At 40.5% G+C, this 19,691-nt stretch overlaps 1 protein-coding gene across 5 annotated transcripts in view; it reads right to left on the reverse strand.

The window, feature by feature from the left end:
* The window catches only part of LOC122216240 (meiosis 1 associated protein), a 70,241-nt gene that overhangs the window by 18,770 nt on the left and 31,780 nt on the right, over positions 1-19,691 (reverse strand). For all 5 annotated transcript variants that reach the window (XM_042932805.1, XM_042932804.1, XM_042932803.1 and 2 more), the window contains one exon: positions 3,864-4,037. In XM_042932805.1, coding sequence (XP_042788739.1) covers positions 3,864-4,037 — 174 coding nt within the window. The remainder of the gene's footprint in view (positions 1-3,863; positions 4,038-19,691) is intronic.

Below are 19,691 nucleotides of genomic sequence, written 5' to 3' on the forward strand. Positions count from 1 at the left end.
GGCAAGCAAAGCTTGGGAGGAGGCAGGGGAGTGGAAAGGGGAAAGTATGACTGGTTTGGAAAGGCAGAGCAGGTTTGGACCTACAGTGTTGCTCAATACAATAGTTAACTTATTTTCTGGGTCTGATATGATTTTTGCTTATTTTACTTCTGGGTTGGCTGAGCAGCTGCCTCATAGTGAGAGACCTGGCTTGTGATCCAGTCTGAGAGGAGCATGTGCCCTCTGTGGAGGAAGCAGCTAATACTACGATATGCAGACACCCTCTGCAATCACAGATGGAAATCTTGCCTCTGCTGCTTCCCTGTGGCTAAGCTTTGGCAAGACCATAGGTCAGATGAAGGAAGAGCAGGAAAGCAGAAGTCAGAGAGTCAGCTGACAGCTGCTATTTCTCTGTGGGCCTTTCTAGGGACATTCAGGGAAGGGGGAGGAATAAGTCCCTGAAATAGTTTATTTTTTAATTCCCCAAAGAAACCCAAGCATAGAACCTTTTAGAGCATCACTGTGGCAACAGACAACAGTTCTGAGGGGGCTTCATCTAGGTATAAATTATTCATCAAGGTATTACGCTCTTCTGTAGTAAGGTTCTGCTCTGGCAGGTACATTCACATGCCACAGTGTACATGTTCTGTTGCACTAGGCTCGAATCCTTGATATTACAGTTTTTCAATGAAATGTATACCAGGTTTGAATACTGTTAACAAACATGAGGTAAAAATGAAAGTATAAATAATGCATAAAAAGAAATAGGATGGCAGAATAGATGTCAGATTCAGCTGGCCCTCCTGGGCCCAGCAGTCAGATGTAGACATTAATTCTGGGTAAGACGGTCTTGGCCTGGTATGTCTCAGAGCCCAGGAAGTCAGCAGGAGGGACTTGGCCTATGACTCCCCTCATTTCCTCTGTGCCTGACTTCTCCATTGTTAGGTTTTTGGGCTTTAGGACTGGAGAGCTGTGTTCATCTGGCTAAGATTCTCAACTCTGGTTGTGATAAGAATCACCTTTTTATTAAGGAACTTTTAAAAGATACTGATGTCTGGGCCCTACCTCACACTAGTGAAATTGAGATCTTTGGAGATGGATGGAACCCAGATACCCGTATTTTTAAAAAGTCCCTCATGTGATTCTTACTGAGAATTATTGGAACTGTAGTCTCAACAGTGTTCCAAAGTTGGGAAAGCTGTCTTAGCAGGACTAGAGTCTAGAATTAGGTGTGCTTCTCATCACCCAGAACCCAGATGCAGAGGTGGCAGACTCTGAAACCCATGAAAGGAGAAAAGACACTCATGTGAAGCTGACTGTGCACTCTGTCAGAAGGCCTCTGAGAGAAGCACCTGGAGAGCGGGTATGAGAGGCCCTGGCCAGCTACAGAAGCAGGTAGAGTGGGCGAAAAACCTGGTAAGGAGTCCAAGTGAACATCTGAGGAACAGTCCTCAGAAGATTCTAGAGGAGAAGAGCTCAGGGTGTGTATTGTTTTGTTTCATTTTTATGGTGTGCCACATTTCCAAAAATCCAGTGTGGTAATGCATCAGTTTTTTAAATAATGGATAACCACACTATGGTCTTTACTGTGGTTGTATAAACTCTCAGGTAGGTCACACCCACCCTGGAGGGGGCCTACTTTTCCCAGACCTCATTCCAATTGTGCCTGGGCATCTGGGTTCCAGGCTGGGCCTCTCCAGCAGAAGAGCTACGGAGTCTGGATCTAAGTTCTGCCATGCACCCTGAAGACCTGCACATTTCCAAAAAATGACTGCAGATAGAGATAAACACTCTGGCTTTGACCCAGGTGTCGAAAGCCATGGAAAGAGGGAGGGGAAAAGTAGAGAAACTCTCAACAATACCATGGGCAAGTGCTGTGCAACAGTTGAAGAAAGGCTGGATGCAGGAGTTCCTGGCCTTGGAGGGCCCCAGCTCGCCTAATGAAAGAAGTGCCAGCATGAGGTAGCATCTTTGTTCAGAACTGCCCAGCATGAGGTGGGTTGTGTAGTAAGTGAGGGTCCTGGTTCTACAAGCAGACAGACCTGGGTTTGATGAATGTTCTCTGGGCTGACAGCCTTCTGAGCTTCCGAACTGTTGAGACAACAGTTCCAGTAATTCTCAGTAAGAATCACATGAGGGACTTTTTAAAAATACCAGTATCTGGGTTCCATCTCCAAAGATCCCAATTTCACTAGTGTGAGGTAGGGCCCAGACATCAGTATCTTTTAAAAGTTCCTTAATAAAAAGGTGATTCTTATCACAACCGGAGTTGAGAATCTTAGCCAGATGAACACAGCTCTCCAGTCCTAAAGCCCAGAGACCTAACAATGGAGAAGTCAAGCACAGAGGAAATGTGAGTAGTCAAATGCACAAAATACAGATTTCTAATCGTAGGGTTAAGAGTGGGCTCTGGAGTTGCCTAGCTACAAATTCTGGCTCTGCTATTAATTTTTTTGTGCGGTCCTGGGAAAATGTTTAATTTCTCTACGTACCAGTTTTCTCTTCTGTACAACAGGGAGATAATATTGTATTTAATTGATTGTATAACACATTCCTCCCTCCCCCCTCACATACTATGTGTTTCTTACAGTTGCCATTGGCCAGGTACGTACTCCTAATATTTACTACCCTAACTTCACAGTAAGGATAAAATAATATTTCTAAGTGACAAGAAAGGATTTATGTCATGTTTAATTGACAGTTTTTCTTTCTTAGTGGTACATAAAGTAATGGTGTATCTCATAGTTGATAGCATCTTAGATTCAATGACATATGGTAATAGTACCTGCTTTGTGGTGGTTGGTGAAGATGAAATGGGATAATGCAGGAGGAGAGGAGGTAATATAGTGTTTGGGGAAAAATATATACAAAGTGGATTCCAGAAGATGGGACAGGGAGGAATTGGCACCACCAGCTTTGGACATAAGGGGTGGAAAGGAGGTCCAGGGAAGAAGATTTATACACCAAGGAAAGACAGACTGAAATCAAGGTAAGTCATCAAAGGCATTCTAGGCTCTGGGATGAAATGGGGGTGGGAGGGTAAAGATCTGATGGCTATCCTCAGAAAGAAAGGACCACTATGTGTCTTCCCCTTTGTGGGTGGGAGGCTGTACCCATTTTTCTCAAAGAACTCCCACCTCTACTAGTTGGGCTACTAGCTGTCCTCTGTGGGGCCTGCCTCTGTAGTTGCTTTAGTTTACCTCAATTAGGTGTCTTTATCTAGCACACCTCTATTTAATTTTGGTTTAATCTTGGTTTTTTACCGGGGTGCCTGGGTGGCTCAGTTGGTTAAGCACTGGAATTTTGATTTTGGTTGGCTCAGGTCATGATGTCATGGTTTGTGGGATCAGGCCTGAGTCAGGCTTTGTGCTGACAGGGCAGAGCCTGTTTGGGATTCTCTCTCTCTCTCCCTCTCTCTCTGCCCCTCCCCAACTCATGCACATGCACTCTCTCAAAATAAATAAATAAACTTAAAAAAAAAAAAAAGAAGAAAAACTTGGTTATCTACCTTCTCATAGGCCTTGTTGATATTGTTGAGGTACCAGTATGCCTCAAATTATTATGTCAGTAATATCTACCACAATTCAAAATGAAAAACCTGAGAAAAATATATGATTCATTGTGCTTTTATATAGTTTAGGTGCTGCCCTATTATTGAGGTGTCTAATTCTTTGCTCCTAAATAACTGGCCCTTGCTATCTAGGCTTAATTAGGTTCAGTTTTCTAACTGAGGTCACTTTTTAGAAGTTCTTTTCTTATTCTTTGTGCTTACACTGAACAGCCCTAAACCTCAACTACTCGTATTCTGATGACTCACAAATCTAGTCTTAATCTGAGACTAAGATAATTATAACCTATATAATATGTCTTTTGGGGCTGTGTACTTGAATCATCTCCGGTTCTGGAAATGTTGCTGAAACACCGTGAAGGAAGAAGAAGATGGATATGTTCTTGGTCTGTTCCACTGTTATGTAGCCAGGCTTTGAAGAAAATCTCCATGCTGACAACATCATTGTCTATGGTCTGAAGGTCAATGTCAGTTCCCAGGACAGAACTCTCTGCAGAAGAAAGGGGATTAATGGGTAAAGTATTTAATTCTTTAATTGTAAAGCTTGAAAAATGCAAAATTTTAAATGTACCCATCTTTTAACACACCAATTCTACCTTTGGATATCTAGCTTAGAGCCATTCTTACTATACACAGACACATATGCAAAGATGTTCAGTCAGCGTTGTTGTAATAACAATTAATTAAAGCCTCTAAACAGGAAGCAATTCAAATACCCATCAATAGGGGAATATTTAAATAACTTATGGCACACTCAACCTTTGGAGTATTATACAGCTGTTAACAAGCAAAATAAAGTTAAATGTACTGACATGGAAAGCTAAGAGACAGTAAGTGAATAAAGAAAGTTGTAGAACAGATGTGTAGTATGAACCCACTGATATAAAAATAAAATCATTGGATTAAGTACATACGTATGAATGTAAATGCCTTTTACAAAGGTCTGGAAGGCTACCATCAAATTGTTAATGGTGAACAGGAGTGGAAACAGGGCAGAGTTCTGAAATACGTTTCCTTTGTATCATTCAAACTATACAGTTTGAATTTCATTGTATTTAGAAAACATTCTGGAATACAAAAACAGCCAAAAAAATAATACAGCAATGCAAGTTAAATACTCAGTTAACAAGGGGGGAACTTCAGAGGGCACTTGGGTGGCTCAGTCAATTAAGCATCCAACTTCAGCTCAGGCCATGATCTCACAGTCTGTGAGTTCAAGCCCTGCGGTGGGCTCTGTGCTGACAGCTCTGAGCCTGGAGCCCGCTTTGGATTCTGTGTCCCTGCCCGCCACCCCCCCCCCCCCCCCGCGCCTCCCCCACCTGTGTTCTGCCTCTTTCTCTCTCAAAAATAGATAAACATTAAAAAATTAAAAAAAAAAAACCCAGGGGACTCCAGCTTCTTCAGCTCTTGTTTCACAGTAAAAATGTATTCAGTTATTGCTTCTTCTATAAAAAGCAAATTTTTAAAAAAAGTAAAAGAAAAAAAATGATGTACTCCCGGGCTTCCCCTCTGACACGATTATACAAGTCTGTCATTGGCACGCTGTAACTCACAAGTGTGACTAGCGGCCAGGAAGACAGGAATGGTCTGGTAGAGTATGATTTGATTTCAAATCTGAGTGAAAGGAGCTAGGGATGTGGGGTGGTGAGGCTTTGCTGGTCTACTTCCTGCTTCAGGCAACACTAGCTCAGGAACTGGGGTCTGGGTCTGCAGGTAAAGGTTGTCAGTAAAAGCCAAATATAAGGTGGTAGAGGAAGCACAGAGAGAGGAAATGAGGCAAGAGCTGGAAAGAAACTGAAAAGAAACCTGATTTTTTTCGCCTCACCATGAGGGACTCTCTGAAATACTTTTACAAAGAGCCTAAGAAAATTGATGAATTAACTTCTGTGTATGACTCATAGACCCCAGGGAGAAGGCTGGTTTATTTCTAGAACGACATTCCTGAGGACAAGGAGGCAGAGGTGGCAGACTCCACAGGGAACAAAGGGCTTCAGTCCAGCGTGTTGGTACCACATGGGGAGGTGTGGGGAGACTCAGATGACTTCATGTCATACTTAACGACTTATGCTGTGGCTGAAAAGGGACTCCAAATGCATTTCTCTTTGACTAGCATGAGTAAAACTCTGCCATCTTCCATAACAGTTCTGAGGATTCACTGGCTAAGTATTTCATTCATTCCATCAAGCAGTAATTTTTATTATGTACTACGTAGAAGATGAAATATTGTGCTGAGTACAAATATTATGATACTCTTTTCCTTTAAGGAATTTATAAAACTACATTATTTTTTTAAATATATGAAATTTATTGTCAAATTGGTTTCCATACAACACCCAGTGCTCATCCCAAAAGATGCCCTCTTCAATACCCATCACCCACCCTCCCCCCCTCCCACCCCCCATCAGCCCTCAGTTTGTTCTCATTTTTTAAGAGTCTCTTATGCTTTGGCTCTCTCCCACTCTAACCTCTCTCTCTCTCTTTTTTTTTCCTTCCTCTCCTCCATGGGTTCCTGTTAAGTTTCTCAGGATCCACATAAGAGTGAAAACATAAAAAATCTACATTATTCTTGACCATTCCTCTTCACACTGTCATCTGTCACATAACGCTTTAGGTACTACAGTGATAAATATGAAGTCACTGCCTAAGAAATATTCCTTGTGAGTAAAGGGAAACTATCTTTTTAATAATGTGAATTTTATAGGGGTGCCTGGGTGGCTCAGTCGGTTAAGCATCCGACTTCAGCTCAAGTCATGATCTCAGTTTGTGGGTTTGAGCCCCGCATCGGGCTCTGTGCTGACAGCTCAGAGCCCAGAGCCTGCTTCAGATTCTGTGTCTCCCTCTCTCTCTGCTACTCCACCACTCACACACACTCTCTGTCTCTCTCTGTCTAAAATATAAATAAACATTAAAAACTAAAAAAAAAATAATGTGAATTTTATTTTGTCACAGGCAAAACAAGAAGTAATTTGATTTTTCTGAGCCTGAGGCCTGGACTTCAATTTGAGTAACAAGTATGCAAAGAACTGAATCCAGAACTTCAGTGAGGCAAAATCATTACTGAAGCATAAGAAGGCACATACAGAACTAAAGAAATGGAATTGAGCAAAGGATCTCAGAGAGTGGAGAGGAAAATATGGTTTCAAGTTAAAACAATGGAATTTTGCAGAAAAAAAATGTGTTTCTTTTCTTTTCCTCAGGGAAAAGGCAGAAGATTAGAAACTCCTACCATGGCAGTAAAAGGAAACCACAGCAAAGTTATCTCCCATCAAACATCTGGAAATAGAAAAATAGAGGAGTCTTCTCAATTGTTAAACTATAGTATCAACACAGAGTGGTGAGGTCAGTGAAAAACAGTTACCTTAGGAAAAGAGAATGGCTTACTGACCAAAGCAAGATTTGGCTATAGCCTATGGGTGGGACTGGCTTATCCAAAGAACAAATGTGTCTATTAGGAGGGGAGAGGGTTGGCCAGAAATGGAGCACAGAGAAGGAGAGCAACAGGGGCATGCACAGGCAGCACCCATCCAAGTATGGCTAGGAGGAGAGGGCATGCTGGCTCAGTGACCTGTCCCAGTGGAAGGAAGTGTTTAAGTCTCTGCTGTTCTTGGTGTTATGGTGGTTATGGTTCTCTGTCTAAAATATTCTGGCTTATACTTTGGTCTTGAGCTTTGGTCTATCTCTGAGAGGATACTGACAAAATCAACTTTCTGATCTTGTAAAACTGAAGAATGAAGCCTGAAACATGGTACCTTTATGAAGGAAAATGCCAGCCTTCCCTGCAGACACCCCATCAGTGTTACTGAAGTTTTTTCCAACTTCTTAACTACAGATCCTTGGGAGAGCCACAGAGCGGACCTTCTTCCTTTGAAAAAATCCTCATGTAAGCTTCATATTTAAGCCCACAGTTTTGCAGGCTTAGAAAGGAGCCAGCAGCTTGTCAGGGCCAGTCACATTGTCCAAGCTAAAGACTAATGTGGAAACCAGAACACACTAGAGGGGAACTTCTTTTCCATTTTCTCTGTCACTGGTTCAGGCACTCCTTTCCTTACGTCTGGATCATAGTAGTGGCCTCTTAATTGTCCTATGAACTCCATTCCTTCCCTTCAAGTACTTCTTAGGTACTACTACCAGTTAATTTTTCTAAAACATGGTTTCATCAGTTCCCTCCTTTGCTAAAGAGCACATACTGCCTTCCTTGGTCATTTTCTTGATGCTCCTCACTTACCCTAAACCATTTGCTTCTACTTATTATTCCTCACATACCTCACCCTTCCCTTCTTCTGTGATGGCTCATATGGTTCCTCCCCATCCCTACCTGTTGAGATCCTATGTGCCCATTTCCCTAACCCCTAGCGCAGTAGTTAGCTTACAGCTGAAGCTTAGCAAATGCCTGCTGTGTTAAACAATTGCTCCCCTTCCTCAGCTCTCATTACTTTTTCCTGTAACTCTTCTGCTTCAACTAAATTAGTCTCCTTACCACATGACTTCCTTCCTTCCTTAGTGCTTTTATTACTCTGTCAATCCATGGCTTGCTCCTCCCCCAGAACTCAACTGGGAACTGACTCTGTCCCGGAAGTTATCCTTAATTATATTCTCCCTTATTTGGGTTTAATCAGCACCTCTTGGGTATCTGTGGGCTCCATTTGGGCAATACTAATTACATTTGCTAATTTGTTTCTTCTGAAGGGTTTTCTTCTCTTTCCGTGAGTTTATGAAAAGTAGTGGGATGTAATGTTAAGAGCAGGGTTTGAATTGCGACTTAAAAGTTGTTAGCTATGGGGGCACCTGGGTGGCTCAGTCGGTTAAGCGGTGACTTTGGCTCAGGTCATGATCTCGTGGTTTGTGAGTTCAAGCCCTGCATTGGGCTCTGTGCTGGCAGCTCATAGCCTGGAGCCTGCTTCAGATTCTGTGTCACTCTCTCTCTCTGACCCTTCCCTGCTCACGGTCTGTCTCTCAAAAAAATAAATAAACATTGAAAAAAAAAGTTGTTAGCTAGGTGACTTTGGACAAAGTACAACCCGTTTCATAGTTATAGTGAGGCAGAAGAAGTGAGATGATTATGTGTGAATGGCATGCACAGGTCCAAGAAATGGCATTTTCTCCCCACCACTAACATAGGTAAGAACACCAACATGCAGAACTGTGTTTCTCACAAACAATGAAATGTGCTAAACCTGGGGGATGGGGAAGAGACTTCTCACTTCTCAGATGTTGAAGAGCAGCTCCCACCTTGACTGGCGAGCAGGGCACTGGGCACTGAATGAGACAGGTCCCACTGACAGTATGAAATAGGAAGGTTACAGGAGTAAGTGTGGCTCTGGGTGTTCGGGTGGTTAGGACAAGGGAGGAAGGACTGGTGCTTTGCAGCCAGCTGCAGGCAGCATTCACAGTCAGTGTTTGGACTTGCCCTGCCCTCCTGTGGCCACATGTAGTGATACCCTTTACTGAGCTCTTTGAAAGCTTTTCTGGAAGGGCCACAATAATACGAAAAACTAAGAAGGCCAAATCATTGAGAATAATGAGAATTTAGGTAATGCCTAAAGCAGTTCTTCTCAGAATTCAACCCTAAAACAGGGTTCCACAATGGAAATGTGTTTAAGGTGGGAGAATGTAACACTTTAACACACAAACAGATGTAGAATATTTAAAGTTGAGGCCCAGGAAAATGGTGATCCAGCTCAGTCCTGTAGACCCTCCGCAGGCCTATAGGACAGAATGGTTCCTTTTCAAATGGCCCTCATATGGCTTGTCCTTGGGCAGGATAGGCATTAGTGGTTCTGGAAACCCCCTGAAATTGTATACAATTCCATCTGTACATGTATAGGTGTATTCTAATAGGGTGGAGAAGGGGGATAGGCCCTTAGCTTATATCAGATTCTCAACAGTGCTGTGACCCCAAAAAGGTCAAGAACCACTGCAAAAAACTATGGAATTGTGGGGGCGCCTGGGTGGCTCAGTTGGTTAAGCATTCAACTCTTGGTTTCGGCTCAGGTCATGATCTCACGGTTCATGAGTTTGGGCCCCATGTTGGGCTCTGTGCTGACAGCATAGAGCCGGCTTGGGATTCTCTCTCCCTCTCTCTCTGCTCTAACCCCACTCGCTCTGTCTCTCTCAAAAATAAATAAACAAACATAAAAAAAAAAACTACAGAATTGTGATTTCTTAACCTCCCTGGGCCTGTTTGCAATTAGTGCTGTCTACCTTCTGAATACAGGGGTAGTACAGGATGTTAATAACTAGGGTAAGTAATCAGAGTGGACAAAGTTTGCTCAGGAACAACTATGCAGAGCCATCCAACCACTGTCTTTAAATCAACAATGACATGAGGATGATCTCCAACAGTTCACAATGTTGGGGGCAGTCTGGCTTGTCTTTGCGAACTCACGTGCCTCATTTGTGGAGGCGATCCTTGGACCCTGGGAGAAAGGAGAAGCTCCTTGACAGGAGGTGACAGGGCAGTGATGGCTACGGCGGTGCAGACTCTGCAGGGCAATGAGTGCAGGACTGACCAAGTGCTGACTATCTTCCCAGGGCTCCAATCTCCAAGAGAGGTAAAACATCACTAGAACTATAATGAGGATAGAATTTATTTCCCAGAACTGTTCTCAGGGAAAGCAGTGATGACATTCATTCATTTATCCTTTCATTTATTTAATTCATCATTCCAATAATTATTTATTTAGTGCCTTCTAGGATCTGGGCACTAATTTTGTCAACAATGAAAGAGACAAAGTCTCTGCTTTCATTGCTTATATTCTAGTGGGAACAAACAAATAAACAAACAACACACAAATGATTGAAACAGAAAACAACAGATAATGATAGACGGTATGAAAAAAAATAAAGCATGATAAGGGTATGGTGTGTGTGTGTGTGAATATTTAGTTTGGCTGGACAGGTAAGTATTCTCTAAGAAGGTGACAGTTGAACAGAGAGAGACTTGAACCAAGTGAGAGTGAGTCTTGCTATCCCTGCTATTGGAGGAATAGCAAGAAGGCTAAAGCAGAATAAGGGAGAAAGTGAGGCCTGGCTGATAAGCTGCTGGGGTGAAGGATGAGGACTCCAGAGGCACATGCGCAGGTAACAAGAGGTAGGCACTACAGTAGCTTCTAAGAAGGGTATTTTCCATTATTGTGAGGCTTAGGTTTTGCTTAGGGAAATGTGCAAGATTGGGACACAGCACAGCCAGCACTTCTTTCCTTTCTCTTTCTCTTTGTAGCCTTTGGCTCCTAAACAATTGTTGAATTAGTATTTTAGAAATATTTGTCTGCAGGTGTACAAAACTATTAGCTTGCATGGAATGCCCACATGTCTCTGCTCAGCCATCCCACACAGGCTTTCCTGTTCTGTGGTGGTAGTGAGTGGTGGTGGAAGGAGAGGAAAGGAATCTGGGAATCCCAGGAGCAGAGCTCAAGCAGAGACCCCTCAGCCTGAAGTGGACATGCCTCTTTCCCAGCCTAGTTGGCTACCCAGGAAGTTCTATGGTAGACAGTCAAGCTGATATAGCCTGAGGTGGGCTAAAAAAAGACTCAACTAAAGAATAAAATCATCATGAAATGATTTACGGTGGATGTTCTACACTGTGAGTAATAAACTCAGGAACTACGGGCCTCCCTAGCTCTGAAATAGATCCCAACCTAATTTCAAAGTAAGCAGACGAATTAGGAAAAGAAAATGTTTCCAGAGCAATTACATTGACCGGGAGATTTTAGAATCTCTTTTTCTTAGGCTTATGTATTTGTAAGGGGGGCAGAAGGCTATGACTGATGGTGAGGACTGCCCCATGGGCACTGCACCCCTAATCCCCACACCTCTGGAGCCACAGGAACAACCCTGGTTACAAGAAGCTGATGGTATTCCCTGCTAGTCATCCTGTTTTGAGTCGTGTAAGGCACCCTGCTCTGGGCAGCCCAACCCCAGAGGAGATCCTGCAGATGCAGGAAAGGAGGGTCTGGGTTAGTGAAGGGTGTGTGTATGCCTGAGGGCACCAGATTCAGCACCTTATCCACCTCGGTACCCCCAGCACTAGCACAGTGTCTGGCATACAACAGGAGCTCAATAAATGCTGCACTGCACAGGATAAACTAATTCTGGCCAGCCTGTTGCTTACTTTGTGATCTTAGACTAGTCTCTCATCACTCTAAGCTCAATTTCTCCATCTGTAAAGTGGGAATGATAGTAATACCTAGGCTTGGCATTCATTTGGATACAAAAAAAATGTTGATACCTGAAAGCACTCCGTAGACTTTAAGGCATCATGCAACTATAAGGGATGGAAGATTAAATGTTATTTCTTTATTTTGAGAGACAGTGTGCACACAAGCAGGGCAGCGGCAAAGGGGGAGAGAGAGAATCCCAAGAAGACTCCACCCTCAGCACGGAGCCCGACTCGGGGCTAAATCTCATAAGACTATGAGATCATGACTGTGAGATCATGACCTGAGCTGAAATCAAGAGTTGGCTGCTTAACTGACTGAGCCACCCCGCCGTCCCTAAGGTATGAAAGATTAGAAAACTGCCTTCTAGCTGTCTGCATGTGAACATTTTAGTCACTAAAATCCAGTACCCTTTCTTTCTCTTTCTTTCTTCCTTTTCTCTTTCTTTCTTTCTTTCTTTCTTTCTTTCTTTCTTTCTTTCTTTCTTTCTTTCTTTCTTGTGTGTGATATTTTTCTCTTCAATAAACTATACAAGTTGTAAGAAAACATATTTCATTTATGGGCCTTAATAGTTCTATTTTCATTTTACTAAAAAAAAAAAAAAAAATACAACCCACATGCAAAAGAGGTTGGTTGCTCCTGACTGAGATACCAAAGTCTAAAGCATAGTTTAACTTGGAAAATACTAGACTTAGACAGTATTTAAAGAGTCTTTTTTTCCTGCACAAACATATTTACATAGTCTATAAACAAAAAAGCCTTTAAGGTAAATTGCAACGCAAATCTGAAAACGTGACTAGGAGAAAGTGTTTTCATAGGCACTGTGGTGAGGGAGAACAGGAAAGCAGGTTATTTAAGAGGTTTGAATGGGGGCGCCTGGGTGGCTCAGTGGGTTGAGCGTCTGACTCTTGATATCGGCTCAGGTCATGATCCCACATGACCTCTCTCTCTTTCTCCCTCAGTCCCTCTCCTCTGCTCACACACACACTCTCTCTCTCCCTCTCTCTCTCTCAAATTAAAAAAAAAATAGAATAGTTAAAGAAAAGAGGTTTGAATGAAGAGGATGTGGGGCTGGGAAGGCACTAAATATATTAGCATGGCCCCAAGAACTAGCCCAAAGAGCTTTGCCTCTGTAATGCCCAATGGAGCCAAAGTAAGGATTTACTCTGAGGTGAAAACAAAAGTAAGAGGAACCAAGAAAGAATATAAAACTTACTGGAGAGCTTGGTAGAAGAAGAAACAGTTTTAAAAAGACACAGAGATCCATCTGGGTGCCTGGGTGGCTCAGTTGGTTAAGTGTCTGATTTTGGCCTAGGTCATGATTTTGCTGCTCACAAGTTCGAGCCCCGTGTCAGAGCCTGGAGCCTGTTTCAGATTCTGTGTCTCCCTCTCTCTCTCTGCCCCTCCCCCACTTGTGCTCTGTCTCTGTCTCTGTCTCTCTCTCAAAAAAAAAATAAATATTAAAAAAATTTATATGCAAAAAAAGACACAGAGACCCAAAAAATCATAAAGCATATCTAGACAGACTGTGTGACAGCTTTGCGATCCTTCATATATGTATGGATTTTTGTGCTATTGGAAGTGTACATCTTCAGGGTATTGTATTTCTAGAAATGGGAGTGGTGAGTAAATGCACATGCCCCAAAACTGAATAATCCAATTATACAGTGGGCAGAAGACATGAATAGACATTTTTACAAAGAAGACATACACATGGCCAACAGACGCATGAAAAGATACTCGACATCACTTATCATCAGGGACATGCAAATCAAACGTACAATAAGATATCATCTCACACCTGTCAGAATGGCTAAAATCAACAACACAGGAAACAATAGGTGTTGTTGAGGATGTGGGGAAAGAGGAATCTTCATGCACCATTGGTAGAAATACAAACTGGTGCAGCAACTCTGGAGAGTTGCTCTCCAGAGCAATGGAGGTTTCTCAAAGAGTTAAAAACAGAACTAAACCCTATGATCCAGCAATTGTACTACTAGGTACTTATCCAAAGAATACAAAATACTAATTCAAAGGGATATGTTCACCCTGATGTTTATAGCATCATTATCTACAATAGCCAAGTTATGGATACAGTCCAAATGTCCATCAACTGATGAACAGGTAAAGATGGGCTATATATATAAAATGGAATATTACTCAAACATCAAAAAGAATGAAATCTTGCCATTTGCAATGATGTGGATGGAGCTAGACAGTATTATGCTAAGTGAAATAAATCAGTCAGAGAAAGACAAATACCATACGATTTCACTCATATGTGTAATTTAAGAAACAAAACAAACAAGCATAGGGTAAAAAAAGAGAGAGGCAAACCAAGAAACAGACTCTAAACTATAGAGAACAAACTGATGGTTACTGGAGAGGAGATGGGTGGGGGGATGGGTTAAATAGGTGATGAGGTTTAAGGAGTGCACTTGTGATGAGCAGCGGATGATGTATGAAGTGTTGAGTCATTAAATTGTACACCTGAAACTAATATTACACTGTGTGTTAACTAACTGGAATTTAAATAAAAACTTAAAAAGAGACTAAAATTTTAAAAATTTCAATAAATGAATCCACAGCAACAAAAAAATGCAAACAAACAAAAGGTAAATGCACATATCATTTTGTTAGATATTGCCAAATACCTCTCCAAAAGGGTTGTGCCACTGTGCATTCTACCAGCAATGTATGGATGGGTAGCCTCACCAACAGAATGTGTTCTCATACTTTTTTTAAACAGGTGGGAAGTAGTATGTCAGTGTGATCTTAATTTTCATTTTTGTAACTATGAGTGATGTTGAAAATATTTTCATATGTTTAAGGGCCATTTTAAAATATCTTTTGAATTATCTGCTCATGTCTTTTGTCCATTTTTTCTGTAGGGTTTTTGTCTTTTTTTTCCCCTAAGTTTTTAAGTGTTCTTTTTATATTAGAGATATTAGTTCTTCCTCTCTACACCCCGCCCCCCCCCCCCTCCCGATTCAAATTGCAAATACTTTGACCTAGTTTTTAAGTTGTCTTTTGACTTTGCTTCTGGTGGCTTTTGCCATGCCATATTTTTATTTTGCTATATTTTTGTTTTTATACAGTTAATTTTTATGTAGTTAAAAAAATACTATACCTGGATTTTGAGTCATAGGTAGAAAAACTTTCTCTATTCTAAGATTATAAAGGAATATATCAGTGTTTCCTTTTACTACTCTTTAAATATCATTCTTTACATTTAGGTCCCTGGTCCACTTGGAATACTTTCTAGATGGTTAGCCAGTTGCCCCAGCACCACTTCTGGAACAAGTCCATTTTTGCTCTTGTAATTTGAGAGGCTACCTTTATCTTATACTATATTTACATCTGTACTTGGGTCTATTTCTGTCCCCAATCAATCCTTGTATTATGCTAACTAATGCTCCAGTGCTAGGTATATGATGGGGCCAATTTCAGGTGGGGAAGTGGCCAGATTGTCCAAGGCTGGGTGGAAATAAGAAAGGTCATTTGCCAAGTAAAGCTGGGGTAGTATGTGCATCTGTAGGTGCTAAAGGATGAGAAGGAGAAAGGAGGTGGAGAGATGAGTTGGGATTTAATCAGAAGAACTTCTTTTAAGTTATAGTCTCATAAAGACAGAGAGAAATGATGGAGCACTTGAGCTTACTGAAGTGAATGGAAGATAGAAGAGGAGGTAAAAAGAAAGAACCAAACTGATCAACAGTGAATAGGGACTTCCCGACTGGTTGGGTTCTAATACCTTACAAACTGATTTTCCTCTAAATAACAGCTATAAACTCTAGATATAGATTATATACACACACATTTTTATATACACATATATATACGTGTGTGTGTGTGTGTGTGTAGTAAAAAACTAACAGCTGAGGGCTGTGGAGATTGAACAAAAGCGTATTTCAGAGAGGAATTGAAACTTGGGAGTAAGTGACCAGCAAAGAATGGGTTCCCCTGAGGGTGACCTCAGTGTTACCTTAGCATGTAGCTAAAACCTTAATAGAAAGGCCTCTGTCTTTCACTGGCCTTACCAGGGGAAGGAGCCTGGGGCAAACAGAGACTCCAGAAAGTGAGGAAAAATCCAAGAAAGGAGGGAGCCAGAGAACCCAAAATTGTGTGTTTAAAACTCAGTCCAGGCATCTTGCTGACCCTTGCACTACACATGTATGGGGCAAACTGAAAGCAGCTCATAGTTTAGTGTTAATGCAAATGATATCTGAGTCCCTGACTACTGCAAGCCATGACAGATTACAGTTTGAATCTAACAAAGTTAATTATCTACCAAAACAATTACTTTTCAGAGTTATATAGTAGAATCCAGAGTCCCTATAACAACATTCACAAAATACAACCCAAATGTTTTTGGCATACGAAGAGTCAGAAAATGTGACCCAGTTTCAAAGGAAAATACAATCAACAGAAGCAAACACTGAGATGAGAAAGCTATCAGATTTATCAAAGACTTTAAAGCAGCATAATTATATAATTATATAATAAATTATAATTATGCTAAATGAGTGGAAAATATGTTCATAATAAATGCAAAGATAGGAAATATCAACAGGGAAATAGAAAATATAAAAAAGAATAATATAAAAATTTTAGAACTGAAAAATACAATATTGAATAAAAAAAATTCACTGCATGGGCTTAAAAGCAGAGTGGAGATAAGAGATGAGAGGCCGTGAATTTAAAGATAGGTCAATGGAGATAATCTGAAAAAGAGAAAGAAAAAAGTTTGAACAAAACAAAACCAACCACAGAGGCTTGGAAAACTGTAAAGCAATTTTAAAATGTTTAACACGTGGGTAATTGGAGTCCCAGAAAAAGAGACAAAGGGGAATGAGATGGTAAATATACCTGAAGAGATGATGGCAGAAAATTTCCCACATTGAGTCAAGGATATAAATTTATATATAGGTTGTGATACTGTAACTTATAATAAGAAAGATATATTTGGTCTTTGTCCTGTTTCTGGCACAGAGCTCCTAAACTCTTTGGAATTTCCTAAGTGATGACAGCAATAAAGGTATCTTTTGTTGTATTAATGAGGCAACTTTTGGAAAGCACCTAAGGATGGGGTCCAGTTGCCAGAGGAGTCAATCATGTGATTAAGCGGTTGGAACTTTCAGTTCCACATAGTGGCCTCTGGGGAGGGGAAAGGGACCTGGAAGTTGAATCAATTACCAATGACCAATGATTTAATCACTTGTGCCTATACAATGAATTCCCCATAAAACCCCCTAAAAGGACATGGTTCAGAGAGCTTCTGGGTTAATGAACACGAGGAGATTTGGGGAGAGTGGGGTACTGGGAGAGGGCATGGAAGCTCTGATTCTCTTTTCACACAGTTTGTTCTATGCATTTCTTTTATTGGGCTGTTCCTGAGTTCTACCCTTTTATAATAAAATGGTAATCTAGTAAGTAAAATGTTTCTCTGAGTTCTATGAGCCACTCTAGCAAATTAATCAAATCCAAGGAGGTGGTCATTGGAACCTCTGATTTATAGCTGATCAGTCAGAAGCATAGGTGACAACCTGGACTTGTAAGCGGTATCTGGTGTGTGCATGTGCATGTGTGCACATGTGTGCAGGTGCGAAATTATTGTGGGACAGAGCCCTTAATTTGTGGATCTGATGCTATCTCTGGATAGTGCTAGAGTTGAGTTAAGCTGTAGGACATCCAGCTGGTGTAGGAGAACTGCTTTTGTGGGAAATTGCCCCCACACATTGGAATTGGGCACAGAATGACTATAGATTCAAGCAGCTCAGTGAACCCTAAATAAGAAATCTGTGCCTGGTCACATCATTGTAAAACAAACATAAAGAGAAAATTCTTGAAAGCTGCCAGATAAATGATCCTTTCTATACAGAGGAAGGTGATTTAATGACTGAGACTTTTAATCAGAAACCAGGGAAGGCCAAAAGACAGTGGAATGACATTTTTAATGTGCTGAAAGAAAAAATAACCTGTCAACCCATAATTCTATATACAAGAAAATACTCTTAAAGAATAAAGGTGAAATATGCACTTTCAGATAAATAACAAACTAAGAGAATGTGTCACCATCAGAACTAGCTACAAGAAATATTAAAATTCTTTGACCTTTAGGACATGATATCCAAAGGAAACTTGGATCTTCAGGAATGAATGAAGAACACTGGAAAAGGTAACATAAAAGACTTTTTTCTCTTAGGTTCTTTAGAATACACATGATTGTTTAAAGCAAAATTTATGATACTGTCTTGTGTAATTTATAATGTATACGTAACACACATGACAACTACAACATAAAAGACAGTGTCTGTGTGTCTATATAGTTGCAAGGTTTCTATATTTTACATGAAATGGTACTATATTAATTCTAAGCAGGCTGCAGAAAAGTTAAAAAATATCCTTTAATCCCTGTAAGATTTCTACATTTTATGTAAAGTATCACAATTATTTTATTTTATTATTAAAATTTTTTTAACGTTTTATTTATTTTTGAGGGGGAGAGAGAGCATGAACAGGGGAGGGACAGAGAGAGAGGGAGACACAGCATCTGAAGACAGGCTTCAGGCTCTGAGCTAGCTGTCAGCATAGAGCCCAACGTGGGGCTCGAACTCACAAACCATGAGATCATGACCTGAGCTGAAGTCAGACACTTAACCAATTGAGCCACCCAGGTGCCCCTATTTTATTATTTTTTTAAGTGACCTCTACACCCAGCATGGGACTCAAACTCACAACCCTGAGATCAAGAGTCACATGCTCCACTGCCTGAGCCAGTCAGGCACCCCTAAAGTATTGTAATCTTGAGGCTTCTATGTTTTACGTGAAATGGTAGTATATTGACTCTGAGTAGACTGTGACAAGTTAAGGACATATAATCCCTAGAGCAGCCACTAAAAAGTAATGCACGGAAGGACAGTTAAATGACAACAGATAAAATAGAATTCTAAAAGTAATAATCTACACTTGATCTTAGCCAAAAGGCTGAGAAGCGATCTAAAAGTAATAATCTAAAAAAAGCGGGAAAGCAGGGGAAAGGTAAAGAAAACCCTGAGAAGACAAACAAAAAATAAAACAGTATACCTAAATGCAACCATATCAATACTTAGGGTAAATGTTAATGGAGTATATAGTCCAAATAAAAGGCCGAGATTAGCAGAATGGATAAAAAGCAAAACCCAATTACATACTGTCTATAAGAGATAAACTTTAAGTATAGAGACACAAATGGGTTGAAACAAATGGATGAAAAAAGATGAACCATAAGCACAGTAAGACCTAAGAAAAATAAAAACATATCCATATAAAGATTTGTTTATGGATATTTGCAACAGCTTTAGTCCCAACAGTCAAAAACTGAAACAGCAAAAATGCCCATTACCAGGTGAATGGTTAAACAAAATGCGGCATATTTGTACAATATACTACTAGTCAGCAATAAAAAGAAACTACTGGTATAAACAACAACATGGATTAGTCTCAAAATCTGAAAGAAAGAAGTCAGACATAAAAGTATGTACCGTATGATTCTATTTGTATAGAATGCAAACTAATCTATAGACAAAAAGCATATCAGTGGTATATTCTACGGAAATGAGGGAGGAAAGGAGTGTAAAGGGGCATAAGGAATCTTTTAGGCATGATAGATATGTTCTGTATTTCAATTGGGGTGATGATTTGTGGGCTTATACAACTGTCAAAACTCACTGAATTGTACACTTTGAATGGATGCAATGTACAATGTGTAAGTTATTCCTTTATGAACTTGGTGAGGAAAATTTTTTTAAATCTTTATTTTCAAACAACTTTAGATTTTCTGAACTCTAAAAAAAATTATTTAATTCAATTTAAAAAAAGGGAAGAACTGACATTTTCTGAGACCATGGCTCCCATTAATGAAATAAGCAGATGTCTCTCTGTGTTAAAAATCTTTAGGTAATAAATACAATAATGGTTCTAATTTAGTCTTAACACACAGGGAAATGACT

This window comes from Panthera leo, chromosome A3, assembly GCF_018350215.1.
Source record: "Panthera leo isolate Ple1 chromosome A3, P.leo_Ple1_pat1.1, whole genome shotgun sequence".
Lineage (NCBI taxonomy): Eukaryota > Metazoa > Chordata > Mammalia > Carnivora > Felidae > Panthera > Panthera leo.